The sequence below is a fragment of the Odocoileus virginianus genome, chromosome X (assembly GCF_023699985.2).
Source record: "Odocoileus virginianus isolate 20LAN1187 ecotype Illinois chromosome X, Ovbor_1.2, whole genome shotgun sequence".
In the NCBI taxonomy this organism is placed as follows: domain Eukaryota; kingdom Metazoa; phylum Chordata; class Mammalia; order Artiodactyla; family Cervidae; genus Odocoileus; species Odocoileus virginianus.
The window spans coordinates 53,783,241-53,804,905 of NC_069708.1; the positions used below are offsets into that span (position 1 = coordinate 53,783,241).

The window sequence follows — 21,665 nt, forward strand, 5'->3', positions numbered from 1 at the left end:
AAATGCAAAAAGGTAAAATGGTTGTTTGAGGAGGCCTTACAAATAGCTGTGAAACATCACTAATTAGGGAAACACACATCAAGTATTACCTCACACCCATTAGGTGGCTATTATACACACACACACACACACACACACACACACACACATACAGGAAACAGTAATTGTTGGCAAGGATGTGGAGAAAAGGGAACACTTGTACACTGCTGGTGGGAATGCAAAACAGTGCAGCTACTGTATAAAATAGTACAGAAGTTCCTCAGAAATTAAAAATAAAATTACCACATGATCTGGAAATTTCCCCTCTTGGTATACACCCCAACGAACTGAAAGCAAGGACTCAAAGAGAGATCTCTATACCTATGTTCATAGCAGCATTATTCACAATAGCCAAGGAGTAGAAATAACTCAAGTGTCCATTGATAGAATAATGGATAAGCAAAATGTGGTAGAGTCTACTACACATTGGGATAATATTCAGCATAATAAGGAAGGAGATTCTCATACTTTCCACAACACAGATGAACCTTGAAGATGTTATGTCAAGTGCAACAAGCCAGTCACAAAAGGATAAACACTGTAGTGTTCCACTTATATGAGGTACCTAGAGTAGTCAAATTCATGAGAGGGAGTAAGTAGAATGGTGGTTGCCAGGCACTGGTGGTGGGGAGGATGGGGTTTCAGTTTTGCAAGATGAAAAGTATCCCTGAGAAGGATGGTATTGATGGCTGCACAACAATGAAAGTGTAATTAGTGCCACTGAACTATACTCTTAAAAATGGTTAAGATGGTAAATTTTATGTTATGTATACTTCACCACAATTTTTTAAATATCAGGGCTATAAAAATAAGGGAAGTTTCAGAAACCAATAAATCAAGAGAAGCCTAACTAGACACCACAAGTAACTGTAATACCATATACTGGATGTGATATTTTGGAACAGAGAAAAGGGCATTAGGTAAAAAATAAGGCAACCTGAATAACATACAGAATTTACTTAATGTTATGTGTGTGTGTGTGTGTGTGTGTGTTCACTCCTGTCTGACTCTGCATAACCCCATGGACTGTAGCCCACAGCTCCTCTGTCCATGGAATTTTCCAGGCAAAAATACTAGAGTGGGTTGCCATTTCCTACTCCAGGGGGTCTTCCTGACTCAGGAATTAAACCTATGTCTCCTGCACTGGCAGGCAGATTCTTTACCACTGGCACCATCTGCAAAGTCTGTTTAATGTTAATGCATACATAAATATTGATTCATTAATACACCCTACAAATATACCATACCAATGTAAGATGTGAACAATAATGGAAATTGGGTGCAAGATACATGTGAACTGTCTATACTATCTTGTTTTGAAAACTTAAAACTATATAAAATATACTGTTTACTTTCATAAAATATAATTTGCCCTGGATTTCACAAAATGACCCATTTAAAACAAACCCCAATTATAGCTCTATAGCTGACATTTGAATTGTTATTTGTCCTGCTCATTTGGTACCACCCTCTGAGGAGTTTTAATGTGCTTCACTGATCACTTCTTAATCTAATTAATCCCGAGTTCATCCATGTGAGGATAGGGCAAGCAGCATTAAGAATTATCCTCTTTTGTAGACAAGGAGACTGAGGTCCAGAAAGTTTATGAGTGGACCCAAGGTCAGTCAGCTAACTTGATGTCAAAGCCAAGAGAGTAACCACATTGTCTCCATTTCCCAGCTTAGCATTCAGAAGCACTGTTCCCTAACGAGCCTTTCAGGATTTGTGAGTACAGTTGGAAGATTTTAAGAATCTGCTGAAAGCTTAGCTCTCTCTCGCTAAATAGCACAGATTCACTCACTCCAGATTCACTATTGTAAGGAGTCCTCCAACTTTGTGCTCTGAAGATTCACTTTCCCCCAATAGTCTCCTTTCTTCTTCAAGTATTGTATGCTTCTGCATCATAATTGCTCAGCAAACATACATTCACTGAATGAATAAAGGAATAGAAGTAAGAATAAATGAATGATGAACAAGTTGTCAAAAGCAAGTGACATCCATGGACTCTAGTGAGAATAGCTCCTGCTCTAGGTCTACATGGTGGCCAAATAGTGGCACATTTTCCATCTCAGCATACCAACCTTCCCTGCATATCCTTTACAGTAATCAACCAAATTATTTCTAAGGCCTCTCTCCTCCTTGCCCTCTTCTCCCTCACTACTTTCCCTTCTTCCTTTCTCCATTTTTCTCTCTCTCCCCCTCTCTCCTCCTCTGCCCCCTTTCCTGTATTAATAAACTGTTTCACCTAATGCCACTTCTTTGAATTATGTAGGGTAATTACAATAGAATGTTATGTCTTTTGCTATTATAGACACACAGATTCCTTTCCATAGCATTCAAAACACAAGTGTGTCCTCATATGTAGATACTTTTCTCATTGTGAATTATTTGGTTCGCTTATAAATTATAATTGTATGGATGGTCCCTCTTTATTTCTCATTTGATATTCGTGTTAAATACTTGATTTTTGTTTCCTGTCTATCCAACTCCAACCTACAAAAGCCAACACTTAAAGTAGCAAATGCATTACATATTTTAACAAATCTTCCTTAAATAAACCCCTTGGTGATGGCACTAATCACTCCATTTTAAAAATTAAATTTAGATTGCTTTAAATAGGAGATTTTCCAAAATGTGGCACACCTTCATAGCCTACAAGCCACAATAAGCTATATTTCCCTACTACTATGTTTATGTGCCCTTTGATTTAAATATTTTAAAATTCCCCAACACAGCTCCCCTGTCCTTTTAAACTACCACATATGATTTGATCATCTACAGCTATAAGCTGTCTTTTTTTTTTCTATTCTAAAGCATTATTGACCCTGATTGTAGGCAGTCTGCATCAAAGCACATGAGACTCTGGGTAGTAGTAATGCTCAGCTTTTGGAAAGCAGCCTTAAGATGGAAGGAAGGGTAGCTCAAAAATACAACTTGAATTTTTCACAATTGAGCACTAACCTTTATGCTTAATTTAGAATGAATGCTCAGGCAGAGATTTTCTTCCTCCAGGGCACCTAGAAGACTGCTGACACTCAGTGCACATTATAAGCCATTTAACTAGCAATGCACTGATGGAGTAGGAAGTTGGCAGCAGGAAGTTTGTAAGATTCCTAGTATGACTGATTAAAAAACAAAACAAACAATAAAACCTTGATATTTCTTCATGAGGAGGAAAGGCATTCTTCAGTTCCTTAAAAATATAATACAGCATGATAAGAGAGAGGAATGAGGCACTGTATGTTATCAGAAGAGAAAGCTAGCTGACTACTATATTCCATATCTAAATATTTTAAAGATACTTGTCCATTACCTAGCCAAAGTACATACTTTCATTTGCTTTCTGTTTTGCACAACACAAATACCCATGATTTGCAAATAAGGTAACTATCTAGTCATATATCAATAAAATAAGTAAATTTTGCTCAGTCAAATTTGTAAATTTTGCTTCCTTAATCCCATCCTTCTGCCTCCTACCAAAGGGGCTGTTTCAAATTTTACCCTCCTTTAGGGCAGACATCACCTCTATGGTATATTTCCTGTGCTGAAATGACACTCTGCTAGAGGCACAAATACACATTTAGGTCTTGTGGTTTGCATTCCAGTGCTGTGCTGTGCTTAGTCATTCAGTCGTCTCTGACTCCTTGCAACCCCATGGACTGCAGCCTTCCAGGCTCCTCTGTCCATGGGGACTCTCCAGGCAAGAATACTGGAGTGGGTTGCCATGTCTTTCTCCAGGGGATCATCCCAACCCAAGGACTGAACCCAGGTCTCCCGCTTTGCAGGCAGATTCTTTACCGTCTGAGCCACCAGGGAATCCGAAGAGTACTGGAGTGGGTAGCCTATCCCTTCTCCAGGGGATCTTCCCTATCCAGGAATTGAACCAGAGTCTCCTGCATTGCAGGTGGATTCTTTACCAGCTGAGCTACCAGAGAAGCCCAAGGAGAAGCTAAATGCCACTCTATCATTCTGACCCAGATCTGAGTGCTGGCATCATTTCTAAATAGGAGCATCAGCCCTTTAATTACTGTCTCAGGAACCCGAGTCCAAATTAGTCATGCTAATTAGTCAAACTTTCTTCCAATATAGATCCTTATCACCAGTGCCAGTAGCTATATATGACACTCAAATCTCAGGAATTCCTAAAGAGCATACTTTGTATTATTTTCTTTGCATAGCCTTCTCCACTTGGCTACCTCGTATTCAGATTACAGAGCAGAGTTCATATATCTTATTTTGGTTAGATGTCTCTTGAACATCCATCTATTACCCTGGTAAGTATTCCTTGTTCTGGAGTTATTGACTTGTGACTTCAGTACCAATCTCCCCATTACTTTATAAACTCCAGATCTGAATCATCTTTCAACTCTGAATGCCCAACACTGAATGAACAGTGTCTTGAATTGCTCATCACTAAATAACTGTGAAATAAATTGCCATGTAAAGAGAAAAAAATTATGCCTAATTTTAACCTATTCTGCTAATTCAGCCAGAGGTATTAAACATGTTCCTCCTTCTCTTCCCCACTTTTCCCCTTACCACCTCTCAATTCTTATTGAAAATATTTGGCACTGTGAGTAGCTATATAAAGTAAAGCCTGCTACTTGGGTTGGACATGAATGGTCAACTAGATGTTTTAGGTGCAAGTGACAGAAAATAGAACTCTTAAGTGACTTGAATAACAACAAAAAAAAAACCTTACTGGATCAAATAATAAAAAGATTCCAAGCAGACAGGTCTGCATTGATGGCTCAAGCAAGTATCCAAGATCTCATGTCTCATTCCTTGACTTGATCCACTGTCTCTCATCCATTTCAGATTTGTCTGTCATGGTCATAAGATGCTTATAGCAAATCCAGAACTTACATTCACACAATTCTAAGTCCATAGACAAAAGCAAGGTCCTCTTTCCCAGAAGTGCCCATGAAAATCTCATTGCATCTCTTTTTATCTATCTGGTTCATATGCCCATTCCTGAACAAATAATATAACTGATGCTTAAGGGAATGCAAGACTCTAATTGGCTTGGACCTAGATTGTGTGCCTATTGTAAGCACATGGCTGACAGTAGGAAGAAGTGATATACAAAGAGTGTATGAAGGCATGGTGACAAAAAAAATGGTGAATGAACACTGGATGGCAAAATAAACAATTTCAAATTTATATACACAAATAAAAAGTATCTAAGAACTCAATCAAGAAAACACATGGCTACAAATTAAAACAGCTGAATGGAAGTACATTATAACATTATAATATGGATATGAGAAGGGGAAGACCACACACACTAAGTCAAATTTTCTGAATTCTATAAACTTATATATCTTCCACACCTCAAAGGCTGGAAAACTATATCTCCCACCATACACAAGTGTTTTTACAATGCCTTCATATTGGACAAGTGAAGGGCAGGGATTGGTTTTACAAACTCACATCTACTATAAAATAAGCTAGTAATTTACACAATAACATAAATAGCCTTACCTTGATTTAAATATTGAAACATGCACAAGATTGCTTATTGTTCTACAGTCCAAAGGATATGGTTTCATATGACCCTAGAAAAGAACATTTAATATTGGATTTTGTAGGCAAATAATTATATTTCTCTGTGCTGTATATATGCAGCAATTGTAGTAAAAATGGATCTTACAAACATGTCTGTGAAAGCACAGATCATCTTAATAAGACAGCATCTATCATCACCCAATAAACACTTAACCAAATACTTGATAACTTTATTTTCTGAATTTCTAGTGATTCAAATGTCTTTCATATGAGAGCTTTAAGTCTGAACAAAATAAATTTCCACTGTTATAAACCACTTTATCAATTAGCATCTGAAAGTGGTTTAACAAGGAACAGAGGGAAGAGATTGAGTAGAAATAAAGATAAGACACAGGGCAAACAAATATAACTCAGTAAATTGTATTTTGACCATGTTAAAATAACCAGGCATAATAAGATTGTGAAAACACTATTGGAGAACTTCTAATTGGAACAACAATAAGGTCTCCATTGTTTAGTAATGTTCTGGCTCAAAATGCAAACAAAGCAGCAACTAAAATCTCATCCAGAAAAATGACTAAAGTCCATGGGAATACCCTAGGAAAAATGTTTTCAAATAATAAACATAAAATAAAACTTTAAATTGAACTTTAATTAGTCCGTTTCTCTTATGTGAAAAAACTGAGGTCCAGATCATATCAGAGATGTGCCTAAGGTCACAGAAAGTCCAAATCCTAAATGACTGGTTTTCAAAGTAAAGTATGTTTACTCTATGGTTATAAAAAGGATCCAAAGGGAGAAGGGAAAATATTAAATGCCCATAATATTTTGTGTGTGCTTGTACGTTTTATTTTGTGCACAGCATGTTTGCAGAGACATGTGCACTCAAAAATTTTTCTGGTCATTATGCCCTTTCAAAATCATTTGTACACTACTGTCTTAAAGTTATGACCTACACCTGGGCCAGACTTTCCCTCATCACCCTTCTGACACCTCCTCCAATCCAGACATCTCTGGTACTGAGCACATACAACTCTGCCAATCAACTGAACACATGCCCTCTTTCTCAGCTGAGGACTTGGAATCAAAACTATTTCAGCTAGGCTTTTCTTTTTTTTTTTTTTTTTAATTTTTTTTTATTTTTTATTTTTTTTTCTCTCCATTTATTTTTATTAGTTGGAGGCTAATTACTTTACAACATTGCAGTGGTTTTTGTCATACATTGAAATGAATTAGCCATGGCTAGGCTTTTCAAATTCTTATTTCTTTATCTGCTTGCTTCAAAATATCATTATTTCTTTTTTTTTTTTTCATTTATTTTTATTAGTTGGAGGCTAATTACTTCACAACATTTCAGTGGGTTTTGTCATACATTGACATGAATCAGCCATGGAGTTACATGTATTCCCCATCCCGATCCCCCCTTCCACCTCCCTCTCCACCCGATTCCTCTGGGTCTTCCCAGTGCACCAGGCTCGAGCACTTGTCCCATGCATCCCACCTGGGCTGGTGATCTGTTTCACTATAGATAATATATATGCTGTTCTTTCGAAATATCCCATCCTCGCCTTCTCCCACAGAGTCAAAAATTCTGTTTTGTACATCTGTGTCTCTTTTTCTGTTTTACATATAGGGTTATCAACTGTTTATAATAGCCAGGACATGGAAGCAACCTAGATGCCCATCAGCAGATGAATGGATAAGGAAGCTGTGGTACATATACACCATGGAATATTACTCAGCTATTAAAAAGAATTCATTTGAATCAGTTCTAATGAGATGGATGAAACTGAAGCCCATTATACAGAGTGAAGTAAGCCAGAAAGATAAATAACATTACAGCATACTAACACATATATATGGAATTTAGAAAGATGGTAATCATCATTCTTTCTTAAAACACACAGATTAAAAAGAAGGAAGAAACCCAACCTTTAAGGTAACACTGCTGCTTCAGCTGTGAATAGTCAAAGAAAATAAGAACTTTTAATAAAATATAAACAACTACCAAAACAGCTCTCACACCTTATCTAATACAAAATACAAATGATTACCTTTGAGGATTTTTTGAGAGAGATATAGTCAGTATTTGACATGCTAATTGAGTCATCTGTCCTCAAAGGCTGATGCAGAATGAATCAATTATCATGTATACTTTATTATGAAGCCTATACACTGATAAATAACACAGGCCCATCCTCTATGGGGCTTTTTCCCAACATCCCTGGGACTGACACTCTGCTGGAGGGGAGATATAGTTGGTAAAACAGAAAGTGTCTGGGCGTAAATATCCACTGATTACAGCCTGAGTTTAAAAGTTAAATTTAGGAGATCCGTTCCTCAAGGATGCAGCATTTTCAACAAGGAAAAACCTCAAGACATAGTAGAAAGAAGCAGTGACCACATGAATATTGTTCTTGTTCCATAGGTATTAAAAAACAGATTAAACTATAGGGACTTCCCTGGTGGTCCAGTGGCTAAGACTCTGTATTCCCAATGCAGGGGGCCCAGGTTCGATCCCTGGTCAGGGAACTAGATCCCACATGCCCCAACTAAGACCCGGTGTGGACAAATAAAAATAATATGTAAGTAAACATATAATTTTAAAACAAGAAGCTCTACATATACATGTGACTGTGAAAACACTTTCATTAAAATTTATAGTGCAAGACAATCTTCAAATGAGTTATTGAGACATTTCAGAAGTCTTCCATCCTGTGAGTGAGTGATGAGTGAAGTCGCTTAGTCGTGTCTGACTCTTTGTGACCCCATGGACTGTAGCCAACCAGGCTCCTCTGTCCATGGGATTCTCCAGGCAAGAGTACTGGAGTGGGTTGCCATTTCCTTCTCCATCATTCCTGTGGATGGTAATCAAACACATGGACCTCCTCAATGTACTCCTCCCTGTAACAGAATGCAGCATGGCACAACAGTTAAAGCACAGGTTCTGGAGTTAGAGTCTCTGGTTTTGAATCATGGCTCTGATACATGGTTGTCAGAGAACCATACATGGTTGTATGACCATAGGCAAGTTATTTAATTCCTCTAAAACTTAGTTTCCCCATCCATAAAGTGGAGATCAAAACAGAGTCCAATAAGGTTGCTGTGATGATTACATGATTTGATAAATGGTATCCGACAAAGTGAAAAAGTGAAAGTTGCTCAGTCATGCCCGACTCTTTGCATCCCCGTGGACTGTAGCCTGCCAGGCACCTCTGTCCATGGTGGTACCTGACAAAGGGTACCTGATAAACTGTAGTTGCTGTGGGAGGATGTGGCTGGAGATGATTGAGTGTTACATCAAGCTTCTTGATGATTTAAATTACTATCTAAAATATAGGATGACCAAGGTCTATTATTCTTTGGGGCTATCTTATTTAGCATTTTCATATCACTCATTGAGTATAACAAGTAGGGACCTGTACAGAGCATCATATCAAACCAGCCTTCAAAGAAATGACTCTTGATTTGCTTCTTAACTGCACGCTTACAATTGTGGAAAACAACATTCCCACTTCGTATCTCCACAGTAGTCACTGAAATTCAACTTACCATACAAATAAAAGTATAACAATCTTTTCCAAATCCTTAATTACCATTAATACAAAAGCAAGGAAGACTGTGTTTTATGGGATGAAATATGGTAATTCTATGGCGTCAAAGGACCAAGAAAATCATAATGGCTCCTCTGGTTAGAACAGTGCTCCAGCTGTAATGAGGCCTCCTAGCATTTTTGGCTCTGGCAAAAGTCTTCTTTGCTTCTTGGCATTGACACTAGAGCCAGCATTTTAAATTACAGGTATCTTCTCATCACATAGCTTATCAACTTTATATAGTAAAGTTGCAGGATATAAAACTAACACACAGAAATCCCTTGCATTCCTATACACTAACAATGAGAAAACAGAAAGAGAAATTAAGGAAACAATACCATTCACCATTGCAACAAAAAGAATAAAATACTTAGGAGTATATCTACCTGAAGAAAAAAAGACCTATACATAGAAAACTATAAAACACTGATGAAAGAAATCAAAGAGGACACAAGCAGATGAAGAAACATACCGTGTTCATGGATTGGAAGAATTACTATTGTCAAAATGGCTATTCTACCCAAAGCAATCTATAGATTCAATGCAATCCCTATCAAGTTGCCAATGGTATTTTTCACAGAACTAGAACAAATAATTTCACAATTTGTATGGAAATACAAAAAACCTCGAATAGCCAAAGTAATCTTGAGAAAGAAAAATGGAACTGGAGGAATCAACCTGCCTCACTTCAGACTATACTACAAAGCCACAGTCATCAAGACAGTATGGTACTGGCACAAAGACAGACATATAGATCAATGGAACAAAATAGAAAGCCCAGAGATAAATCCACGAACCTATGGTCACCTTATCTTCGACAAAGGAGGCAAGGATATACAATGGAAAAAAGACAACCTCTTTAACAAGTGGTGCTGGGAAAACTGGTCAACCACTTGTAAAAGAATGAAACTAGAACACTTTCTAACACCATACACAAAAATAAACTCAAAATGGATTAAAGACCTAAATGTAAGACCAGAAACTATAAAATTCCTAGAGGAGAACATAGGCAAAACACTCTCTGACATAAATCACAGCAGGATCCTCTATGACCCACCTCCAAGAATATTGGAAATAAAAGCAAAAATAAACAAATGGGACCTAATGAAACTTAAAAGCTTTTGCACAACGAAGGAAAGTACAAGTAAGGTGAAAAGACAGCCCTCAGATTGGGAGAAAATAATAGCAAATGAAGCAACAGACAAAGGATTAATCTCAAAAATATACATGCACCTCTTATCTTGAAATGCAACAGTATCAGGGTTAAAAGAAAGATGCCCAATACAAATAGGGAGATGATGAGTCCCAACGATGTACATAACAAGCACAACTTACTAGACACAGATGGCAGGTATACAGAACAAGAAATTCAGTCCATCAGCAGTAGAGGGGTAAGCTTCCTTGATCTTCAAGGCCCTAAAAAGTGCCTTACTGTCAATAATATCAGCTTACTGAGATGATAAATCCATTTAGTCCTTTATGTAAGCCATCCCTTGCCATTTTCAATATTATCTTGGCCCTTCCTTATCATTCAGGAGACTTTTGCCATTATCTACCTGCTCACCCATAAGGTTGCAAATAACTAAAACCAATTCAGTACATACTCTACATGTTTCCTGCAAGGATGAATAAATAAAAACTCTACTTTCATGATTCAGTTTTCCAACAACACTCTCCTCCAAGCAGGTCTAGATTTAAGACCTCCCTGAAGTGTGTATCTGTTAGTAGTTTTCTACATTGTTAGCAAATGAATTCTTTCTTCATCTAACAACTCACACTTATACACAATAGATTAAAGTAGGGGTACAGCAGTTTAAATCAGACTGAGAGGACCAGAGTCTTGCCTTTTTGGATCCCCCAAAACTCAAGGGATAAAATCTGATAGAGTGCCTGAAGAACTATGGATAGAGGTTTGTAACACTGTACAGGAGGTGGTGATCAAAACCACACCCAAGAAAAAGAAATGCAAAAAGGCAAGATGGTTGTCTAAAGAGGCCTTACAAATAGCTGAGGAAAGAAGAGAAGTGAAAGGCAAAGGAGGAAGGGAAAGATATACCCATCTGAATACAGAGTTCCAAGGAATAGCAAGGAGCAATAAGAAAGCCTTCCTAACTGAACAATGCAAAGAAATAGAGGAAAACAATAGAATGGGAAAGACTAGAGATCTCTTCAAGAAAATTAGAGATACCAAGAGAACATTTCACACAAAGATGGGCACAATAAAGGACAAAAACAGTATAGAGCTAACAAAAGCAGAAGATATTAAGAAGAGGTGGCAATAATACACAGAAGAACTATACAAAAAATAATTTCATGAATCAGCTAACCACAATGGTATGATCATTCATCTAGAGCCAGACATCCTGGAGTCTGAAGTCAAGTAGGCCTTAGGAAGCATCACTATGAACAAAGCTAGTGGAGGTGATGGCATCCCAGCTGACCTATTTCAAATCCTAAAAGATGATGCTGTAAATGTGCTACACTCAATATGCCAGCAAATTTGGAAAACTCAGCAGTGGCCAAAGGACTGGAAAATTTTTCATTCCAATCCCAAAGAAAGGCAGTGACAATGAATGTTCAATCTACCACACAATTGCTCTCATTTCACATGCTAGCAAAATAATGTTCAAATTTTTCCAAGCTAGACTTCAACAGTAATGAACTGAGAAACTCCAGATGTTCAAACTGGATTTAGAAAAGGCAGAGGAACCAGAGATCAAATTGCCAACATCCATTAGATCATAGAGAAAACTAGAGAATTCCAGAAAACATGTACTTTTGTTTCATTGACTATGCTAAAGCCTTTGACTGTGTGGATCACAACAAACTGTGGAAAAGTTTTCAAGAGATGGAAATACCAGCCCACCTGACCTGCCTCCTAAGGAACTTGTATGCAGGTCAAGAAGCAACAGCTCAAACCAGACATGGAACAACTGACTGGTCCAAAACTGGGAATGGAGTATGTCAGGGCTTTGTATTGTGATACAGCTTATTTAACTTATATGCAGAGTACATCATGCAAAATGCCAGCTGGATGAAGCACAAGCTGGAATCAAGTTTTCAGGGAGAAATATCAGTAACCTCAAAAATGCAGATGACACCATCCTTATGGCAGAAAGTGAAGAGGAACTAAAGAGCCTCTTGATGAAGGTGAAAGAGGAGAGTGAAAGAGCTGGCTAAAAACAAATACCAAAGATCATGGCATCCAGTCCCATCACTTAATGGCGAAAAGATGGGGAAACAATGGAAACAGCCCACCATTCTTGGGCTCTAAAATAACTGCAGATGGTGATTGCAGCCATAAAATTAAAAGACACTTGCCCCTTAGAAGAAAAATTATGACAAACCTTGAGAGCATATTAAAAAGCAGAGACATTACTTTGTCAACAAAGGTCTGTCTAGTCAAAGCTATGGTTTTTCCAGTAGTCATGTATGGATGTGTGAGTTGGACTATAAAGAAAGCTGAGTGTCAAAGAACTGATGCTTTTGAAATGTGATGCTGGAGAAGACTCTTGAGAGTCCCTTGGACTGCAAGGAAATCAAAGCAGTCAATCCTACAGGAAGTCAATCCTGAATATACGTTGGAGGGACTGATGCTGAGGCTAAAGCTCCAATACTTTGGCCACCTTATGTGAAGAGCCGACTCACTGGAAAAGACCCTGATGCTGGGAAAGATTGAAGGCAGGAGGAGACAGGGATGACAGAGGATGAGATAGTTGGATGGCATCAGTAATTCAATGGACATGAGTTTGAGCAAGCTCTGGGAGATGGTGAAGAACAGAGAAGCCTGACATGCTTCAGTTCATGAGGTTGCAAAGAGTTGGACACAACCGAGTGACTGAATAACAACAACAACAACAACAAATCTCAGTTATTCCAGTGTAGGCTGATGATCAAGAGCATATACTCGAGAGCCTAAATGCCTAGACTGAATCCTGACTCTAGCATTTCCTTTCTAAAACATGGGTTACAATGTGCAGATGGCTGTTTTTCCTGGGCATAGGTAGAAATGGAGAAAACAGGTGCCTCATGAATTCAAAAGATCATTAATTAAAACTGCGATAGAAAAAAGAAGTGCTCAAAGTCCAACTCCCCTTTTTGTCTCAAGGTACGTGATCAACCTCGGGTGAAAAATAATCCTGGATGCCATGACAATTAGGCAAAGCATTTATATGACTTAAAACGAGAAGGGAGAGAAGAAAGGAAAGAAATGAAAAAACTTTGGTCAATAATGACTCAGTGTGTGTCCAAATCTTTCAATGCAAGTCGTGGTAGGAGAGAAATATCAGCTGATATTATGATTGGCTTTACCAAGTTAACAGTTCAAGCTGTCCTGAGATTCACACAGAAACCAAATCATGATGCTCAGGTTTAGTGAAAATCCTTTAGAAAGGCTTAAGAAAAACCCTGCACATGGGAAAGATTATGCTAACTAGGTACTTTGCATTATGCCCATACATCATAATGCAGACGCACAGCTGTGAACACATATCTGTACCGCATGGATGAGAATCTAGAGAATCTCTAAGGGAACTATGACATCAAAGCAAGTGCCAGCGGAACACGTTCAAAGCCTATAAAACTTCTAATTTAAAGACAAACAGCCTGTTTCAAACAATAGGATTATAAACTTATGTGACATATCTATTATAACTATTGCTATTTTGTCAGAGAAGACTTTTCTATGCATTGCTTAAAACAGGAAATCTAACAGAACCTTTATCATTCACTAAATGTCTGTGATCTCTTCTATATAGGTTTAGGAATAATAATAATTTCCCAAATAAATAATTACTCAGCATGGTTCTTCCCTGTCTTATTGACTTCAGAAAGCTGGCCCTTGCCTTTTTCTTAACCAACACATGCACATGTCCTGGAATTTAAGTACCAGAAAGTTATACCATCTTCAACAACATACAAGCAGAATAAAGTCCTCTTAATTTACTCAGAGGACTGAATAAAGTCTGTAAATTCAACAGATATTTGAGGAATATGATGTGCAAGGATCCATGTTGAGAAATCTAAAGATGTCCTAGTCTGTTATAAAAATAAAATGAGATATGTGATAAGGGGCCCACAGAAAGTTAGCAATGGAAGAAATCTTAGGAAATGTCTAGTTAATGCCTTTATTTTTAAACTTTCTTATTTTACTGATGAATAAACTAAAGCTCCTTATTATACACTTGGTTAGTGGTAGTGCCAGGCCAAAATTTGGGGTTTCTTGATTCTCATATTGGTACTTTTCCTACTACATCACAGTACATGCAGCAACTCTGGGAGGGAGGATGTAGAATTTACTTCTCAGTGGAGATCCAGAAAAGCTTCAATGGAAAAGCCACCCTCTGAAAATTACTCAGAATTTGACAAATAAAAGTGAATAGGGCTTCCCTGGTAGTTCACCTGGTAAAGAATCCGCTTGCAATGCCAGAAACCCTAGTTCGATTTTTGGGTTGGGAAGTTCCCCTGGAGAAGGGATAGGCTACCCACTTTGGTATTCTTGGGTTTCCCTAGTGGCTCAGGTGGTAAGGAATCTGCCTGCAATGCGGTAGACCAGGGTTCGATCAGTGGGTTGGGAAGATCTCCTATTGGAGGGGATGGAAACCCACTCTGCTATTCTTGCCTGGAGAATCCCAATGGACAGAGGAGCCTTTTGGTCTGCAGTCCATGGCTGCAAAGAGTAAGACACAACTCAGTGACTAAGCATAGCACAACACAAAGGTGAATAAAGGGGCAAACATAGGAAGGAGATGGAAAAACAAAAGCATGTGTGTATTACTGGGAAAGCATGAGTCATTTCTGGAGACCCCAAACAGTCCAGTTTTGCTAGAAACTTGCAGTTTATTGCCAAGGGTACTATTGGCCTTTTTGGTGGGGCAGTTCTTAAATGGTGAGGGTCTACTTTGCTCAGTACATGATGCTTGGCATCTGTTGCTTCAGATCGCTAGACAACCATATTGTCCTCACTCACTGTGACAATCCACATACCCCAAGAGATCTCCAAATATCACCACTCCCAGTTTAGAAACACCAAGCATGAATATAGGGTGTCTAAGGAGAGGAATAGTAGTCAAGAAGGCTGCAAGTAGGTTGGGTTCAGATAACAAAAAATCTTAAAGAAGCTCACACCTTTTATGATAGACTATAAGGAAACACAAAAAAGATCTTCATGACCCAGATAATCACAATGGTGTGATCACTCACCTAGAGCCAGATATCCTGGAATGTGAAGTCAAGTGGGCCTTAGAAAGCATCACTACGAACAAAGCTAGTGGAGGTGATAGAATTCCAGTTGAGCTATTTCAAATCCTAAAAGATGATGCTGTGAAAGTGCTACACTCAATATGCCAGCAAACTTGGAAAACTCAGCAGTGTCCACAGGACTGGAAAAGGTCCGTTTTCATTACAATCACTAAGAAAGGCAATCCCAAAGAATGCTCAAACTACCGCACAATTGCACTTATCTCACATGCTAGTAAAGTAATGCTTAAAGTTCTCCAAGCCAGGCTTCAGCAATGCATGAACCGAGAACTTCCAGATGCTCAAGCTGGTTTTAGAAAAGGCAGAGGAACCAGAGATCAAATTGCCAATATCCGCTGGATCATAAAAAAAGCAAGAGAGTTCCAGAAAAACATCTATTTCTGCTTCATTGATTACGCCAAAGCCTTTGACTGTGGGGATCACAATAAACTGTGGAAAATTCTGAAGGAGATGGGAATACCAGACCACCTGACCTGCCTCTTGAGAAACCTGTATGCAGGTCAGGAAGCAACAGTTAGAACTGGACATGGACCAACAGACTGGTTCCAAATAGGAAAAGGAGTACGTCAAGGCTGTATATTGTCACCCTGCTTATTTAACTTATATGCAGAGTGCATCATGAGAAACGCTGGGCTGGAAGAAGCACAAGCTGGAATCAAGACTGCCGGGAGAAATATCAATAACCTCAGATATGCAGATGACACCACCCTTATGGCAGAAAGTGAAGAGGAACTAAAAAGTCTCTTGATGAAAGTGAAAGAGGAGAGTGAAAAAGTTGGCTTAAAGCTCAGTATTCAGAAAACTAAGATCATGGCATCTGGTCCCATCATCTCATGGGAAATAGATGGGGAGACAGTGGAAACAGTGTCAGACTTTATTTCTTTGATCTCCAAAATCATTGCAGATGGTGACTGCAGCCATGAAATTAAAAGACGCTTACTCCTTGGAAGGAAAGTTATGACCAACCTAGATAGCATATTCAAAAAGCAGAGACATTACTTTGCCAGCAAAGGTCCATCTGGTCAAGGCTATGGTTTTTCCATTGGTCATGTATGGATGTGACAGTTGGACTGTGAAGAAAGCTGAGCACCAAAAAATTGATGCTTTTGAACTGTGGTGTTGGAGAAGACTCTTGAGAGTCCCTTGGACTACAAGGAGATCCAACCAGTCCATTCTGAAGGAGATCAGTCCTGGGTGTTCATTGGAAGGACTGATGCTGAAGCTGAAACTCCAATACCTTGGCCACCTCATGCAAAGAGTTGACTCGTTGGAAAAGACCCTGATGCTGAGAGGGATTGGGGGCAGGAGGAGAAGGGGACGACAGAGGATGAGATGGCTGGATGGCATCACCGACTCGATGGGCTTGAGTTTGAGTAAACTCCGGGAGTTTGTGATGGACAGGGAGGCCTGGCGTGCTGCAATTCATGGAGTCGCAAAGAGTCGAACATGAGTGAGTGACTGAACTGACTGACTGACAAGGAAACACTGAATATAGTAGGGGTGAGGCATTGTTTGATATGTTCTTCAGGAAGGATTCTTGTGTTGTAGGAAATAGTTAAGGTGGTAAGACATGAAAGGTATTCCTTGGTGGTTCAATGGTAAAGAAACCATCTGCCAATGTAGAAGATGCAACAAACATGGGTTAGATCCCTGGATTGGGAAGATCCCCTGGAGAAGGAAATGGCAACCCACCCTAGTACTCTTGCATGGATAATTCCATGGACAGAGGAGACTGGCAGGCTATAGTCCAAGGGGTCGCAAAGAGTCAGACACAGCAGAGCATGAGCACAATGACAACAAAGAGATGAAAGCGGGGAGACAAGTTAGTTGATTCCAATAATAATACATGTTTTTCTTTCTTTCCTTTTGTCATTCCTACTTCTGTTTCTACCTAGGCTTTGAAGTCTGCTTTGTATTCTGACTCCCAGCCTCTATTTTTTTTCCATTTATTTTTATTAGTTGGAGGCTAATTACATCATTGCAGTAGTTTTTGTCATACATTGAAATGAATTAGCCATGGATTTACATGTATTCCCCATCCCAGTCCCCCCTCCCACCTCCCTCTCCACCCGATCCCTCTGGGTCTTCCCAGTGCACCAGGCCCGAGCACTTGTCTCATGCATCCAACCTGGGCTGGTGATCTGTTTCACCCTAGATAATATACATGTTTCGATGCTGTTCTCCCGAAACATCCCACCCTCGCCTTCTCCCAGAGTCCACAAGTCTGTTCTATACATCTGAGTCTCTTTTTCTGTTTTGCATATAGGGTTATCGTTACCATCTTTCTAAATTCCATATATATGTGTTAGTATACTGTAATGGTCTTTATCTTTCTGGCTTACTTCGCTCTGTATAATGGGCTCCAGTTTCATCCATCTCATTAGAACTGATTCAAATGAACCATTTGAATACGAAATTTGCCTCTTAGATTTAATCAGACTCTATTTCTTTGCCACACACTTACTTTATTCTTATTAACCAACTTTAGTTCACAGCCCCATTGCTGGCTCTGAGAAGTGAGGGCAGGCTCTGCCATTAAAAGCTATCTTGCCACCATGTTGCGTTGAATGGTGTTTGTAACTTGAGCTGTGGTTCCAATACACTTGACTTCCCTGGTGGCTCAGACGATAAAGCATCAGCCTACAATGCAGGAGACCTGGGTTCAATCCGTGGGTCGGGAAGATCTCCTGGAGAAGGAAATGGCAACCCACTCCAGTATTCTTGCCTGGAAAATCCCTTGGACGGAGGAACCTGGTAGGCTACAGTCCAAGGGGTAGCAAAGAGTTGGACACGACTGGGCAACTTCACTTTCTTTCTTTTTCTTTTCCAATATGCTTACAAAATGATTTTCAAATAAAAATGCCTTGTTTCAAACTTTCTGCCTGTGTTATCTAAAATTTAACTTATTCCCAGGTGCATTCAGCTTTGCTAAAAAGAAAAGCAAAAGGTGTTAAATACTTTCATTGCAAGCAGATGTTTGGTAGTTTATAGGATACAAAAATACTACTTTACTGAATGGCAGCCTGTTAAAAACTTTAGCAGTAATGAGATTCTGTCAACATTTTCATTAGAAATCCATGCTTTCCTAAGTAAGTGTATTTTCAGTATTGGAGATAAAGTTGGAAAACATCAAATTGGTTGTTTCTAAAATAAAGTAGAGACATTAGAAAAATATTCCTTTTAGTGAAAGACATGATGGCAAGATGCCATGTATAAGAAATTGTGATGAAAACATGAGTTGACTTCCAGGGACACTCTGAACAGAAAAAAAGTTAGAGTCCTCTCATGTTTTAAAATAGCAAAGCAAAAAGCCTACTTTTGCTGTTGTTTAGTTGCTAAGTCATGTCTGACTCTTCTGTGACCCCATGGACTGTAGCCTGCCAGGTTCCTCTGTCCATGGGATTCTTTAGGCAAGAATACTGGAGTGGGTAGCCATTTCCTTCTCCAGGGGATCTTCCCTACCCAGGGATCAAACCTGCATCTCCTGAATTGCAAGCGGATTTCCATATGACTGAGCCACCAGGAAAGCCCAAAGAACCTGCTAGTTGGTGACAAATCAGCATCTGATATTGTACCTGATGGATGATCCCCAGAAATCCACTGGTTCTAATTTTGTAATCTGTACTAGTAAAAAAAAAAAAAAACAAAAAACTGAAAATGTATCTCATACTACCTAAACTTCTAGATGAATTCTGGGGAGGAAAAAGAACATGTCAGGGTACATCTAGCAAACTAATATTCTCCATCTAAAGATCACCTGCCAAGGTAACTGATTTAACATCCAGTCAGGGGGGAGGAGCTAAGATGGAGGAGGAATAGGATGGGGAGACCACTTTCTCCCCTACAAATTCACTGAAAGAACAGTTGAACGCTGAGCAAACTCCACAAAACAACTTCTGATCGCTAGCAGAGGACATCAGGCCCCCAGAAAAGCAGCCCATTGTCTTTGAAAGGAGGTAGGACAAAATATAAAAGATAAAAAGAGAGACAATATAGTTAGGGACAGAGATCCGTCCCGGGAAGGAAGTCATAATAGAGTAAGTTTCCAAACACCAAGAAACCCTCTCACTGGAGGGTCTGGGGGAAGTTTTCAAATCTCAGAGGGCAACCTAACTGGGAAAAAAATAAATAAAACCCACAGATTACATGCCTAAAAGCAACTCCCAACAGAAAAGTACCCCAGACGCTTGCATCCGCCACCAGCAAGTGGGGGCTGAACGGAAAGGAGCGGGTGGTATTGCTTAGGGTAAGGACCGGGCGTGAATGCCCTGAGGTCAATTGGAGGGAGCTAACATGAGATAGCAACTTAAACTATGGGATAGCAAGAGAGAGAGAGAGAATTAACCCGCGAACCGAACACACTGAAGGCCCGTTCGCAGAAAAAAGGAAGGACTGAGCAATTCCAGAGAAGAGCTAGTTGGCTGTGGACCGGCCCATTGCCCACTGGAGGCAGGAGGCAGGGGGGAGGGGAAAGAGGCAAACTCAGCCCCAGAGACAGCATCCCCTACGCAACTGCAAACAGGCTTCCAGTTTCTAACCAAAGACTTCCTGAGATTCTGGATGGTTGACATCCACCAGGAGGGTCGCAGCTAGAGACCAGCTCTGGACCGGCATGCATGGAAACTGAGGCTGTGACCGTGGAGGGGATAAGGCACACTGCACCCTAGGAGAATGCACTCATCAAGCTCCTGGCTGCCTGAGCTGCTTGAGCAGGGGAAGGCACAAAATGCAGGCCCAACCGAGTCTGAGCTTTTGTGGAATACCTGAAAGCTGGAACCACACGCAACTCAGGGCCCGCTCCCTATAGAGCAGCCTGGAGCCTGAGCAGTGTAGATGGGGAAAGCACACACACCATGAGCGGGGGCAAACCTAGTGTGGCCAGAACACTGTGAGTGCTCCCCACACAGGCCAGTGATATTTGTCTGCAGTGCCCCACCCTCCCTACAGCTGAACAAGCAAACCTAAAGAAGAAACCACCTCTGCCCACTTGTGTGAGGGCGGAAATTAGATACTGAAGAGACCTGCAAACAGAAGCCAAATAAACAAAGGGAACCGCTTCAGAAGTGACAGGTACAACAGATTAAAATACCTGTGGTTAACACTGACTACACTGGAAGGGGTCTATAGTTATAGAGAAGTGTAAGCTGGAACAAGGAGTGATCTGAAACTGAACTGAACCCACACTGCCCGCAACAGCTACAGAGAAATTGCTAGATATATTTTTACTATTTTTTAATTAATTTTTTTCTTTTTTTTCCTTTTTTCTTTTATTTTCTTTTAAAATTCCCTATTACTCCACTATTACTCCTTAATTTTCATTTTCTTTTATTTTCTTTTAAAGTCCCCTATTACCCCTCTATTATTCCTTAATTTGCATTTTCATATATTTTTACTATTATTTAATTTTTTTTCTTTTACTTTCTTTTAAAGTCCTCTATTACTCTATTATTCCTTAATTTTCATTTTCATTTCACTATAACCTTGCAAAAAAAAGACCGTATTTTTAAAGCAAAATTCATACATATTTCTTAAATTTTATGTGTTTTTGTTTTTGTTTTTAACATTGTATTTTAAAGAATCTAACCTCTAAACTAGATTTTTAATCTTTGTTTTTCAGTATTTGATATCAATTTTGGACATTTAAGAATCCAATATTCACTACCCATTTTTACTCTGGAGTGTGTTGATTACTCCCTCCCCCTTTTGACTCTCCTTTTTCTCCCCCAGATCACCTCTATCTCCTCCCTCCCCCTTCTCTTCTCAATCCAATTCTGTGAACCTCTGTGGGTATTCTGGGCTACGGAGAACACTTAGGGAACAGAGTACTGTGTAGATCTGTCTCTCTGCTCTTGAGTCCCCCTTTTTTCTCCTCTTGCTCTTCTCTATCTCCCTCCTCCCTCTCCTCCTCTTCTTGTAACTCTGTGAACTTCTCTGGGTGTCCCTCACTGTGGAGAATCTTTTCACCATTAACCTAGAAGTTTTATTATCAGTGCTGTATAGTTGGAGAAGGCTTGAGGCTACTGGAAGAATAAGACTGAAATCCAGAGGCAGGAGACTTAAGCCCAAAACCTGAGAAAACCAGAAAACTCCTGACTACAGGGAACATTAAGTAATAAGAGACCATCCAAAAGCCTCCATACCTACACTGAAACCAACCAGCATCCAAGAGCCAGGAAGTCCCAGAGCAAGACATACCACACAAATTCTCCAGCAATGCAGGAACATAGCCCTGAGTGTCAATATACAGGCTGCCCAAAGTCACACCAA

At 39.5% G+C, this 21,665-nt stretch overlaps 1 protein-coding gene and 1 non-coding gene across 3 annotated transcripts in view; one reads left to right on the forward strand and one right to left on the reverse strand.

Annotated features, from left to right (window-relative positions):
* IL1RAPL2 (interleukin 1 receptor accessory protein like 2) overlaps positions 1-21,665 on the reverse strand; it is a 1,257,588-nt gene that overhangs the window by 994,648 nt on the left and 241,275 nt on the right. Inside the window, exon 2 of one of the 2 annotated variants that reach the window (XM_070461798.1) lies at positions 5,524-5,597. The exons of the other annotated variant lie outside the window; for it this stretch is intronic. Coding sequence (XP_070317899.1) covers positions 5,524-5,545 — 22 coding nt within the window. The 5' untranslated portion in view covers positions 5,546-5,597. The remainder of the gene's footprint in view (positions 1-5,523; positions 5,598-21,665) is intronic. 2 annotated transcript variants of the gene reach the window in all.
* On the forward strand, positions 8,007-8,079 carry TRNAG-CCC (transfer RNA glycine (anticodon CCC)). The gene has a single exon. It is a non-coding gene; the product is annotated as a tRNA-Gly (tRNA).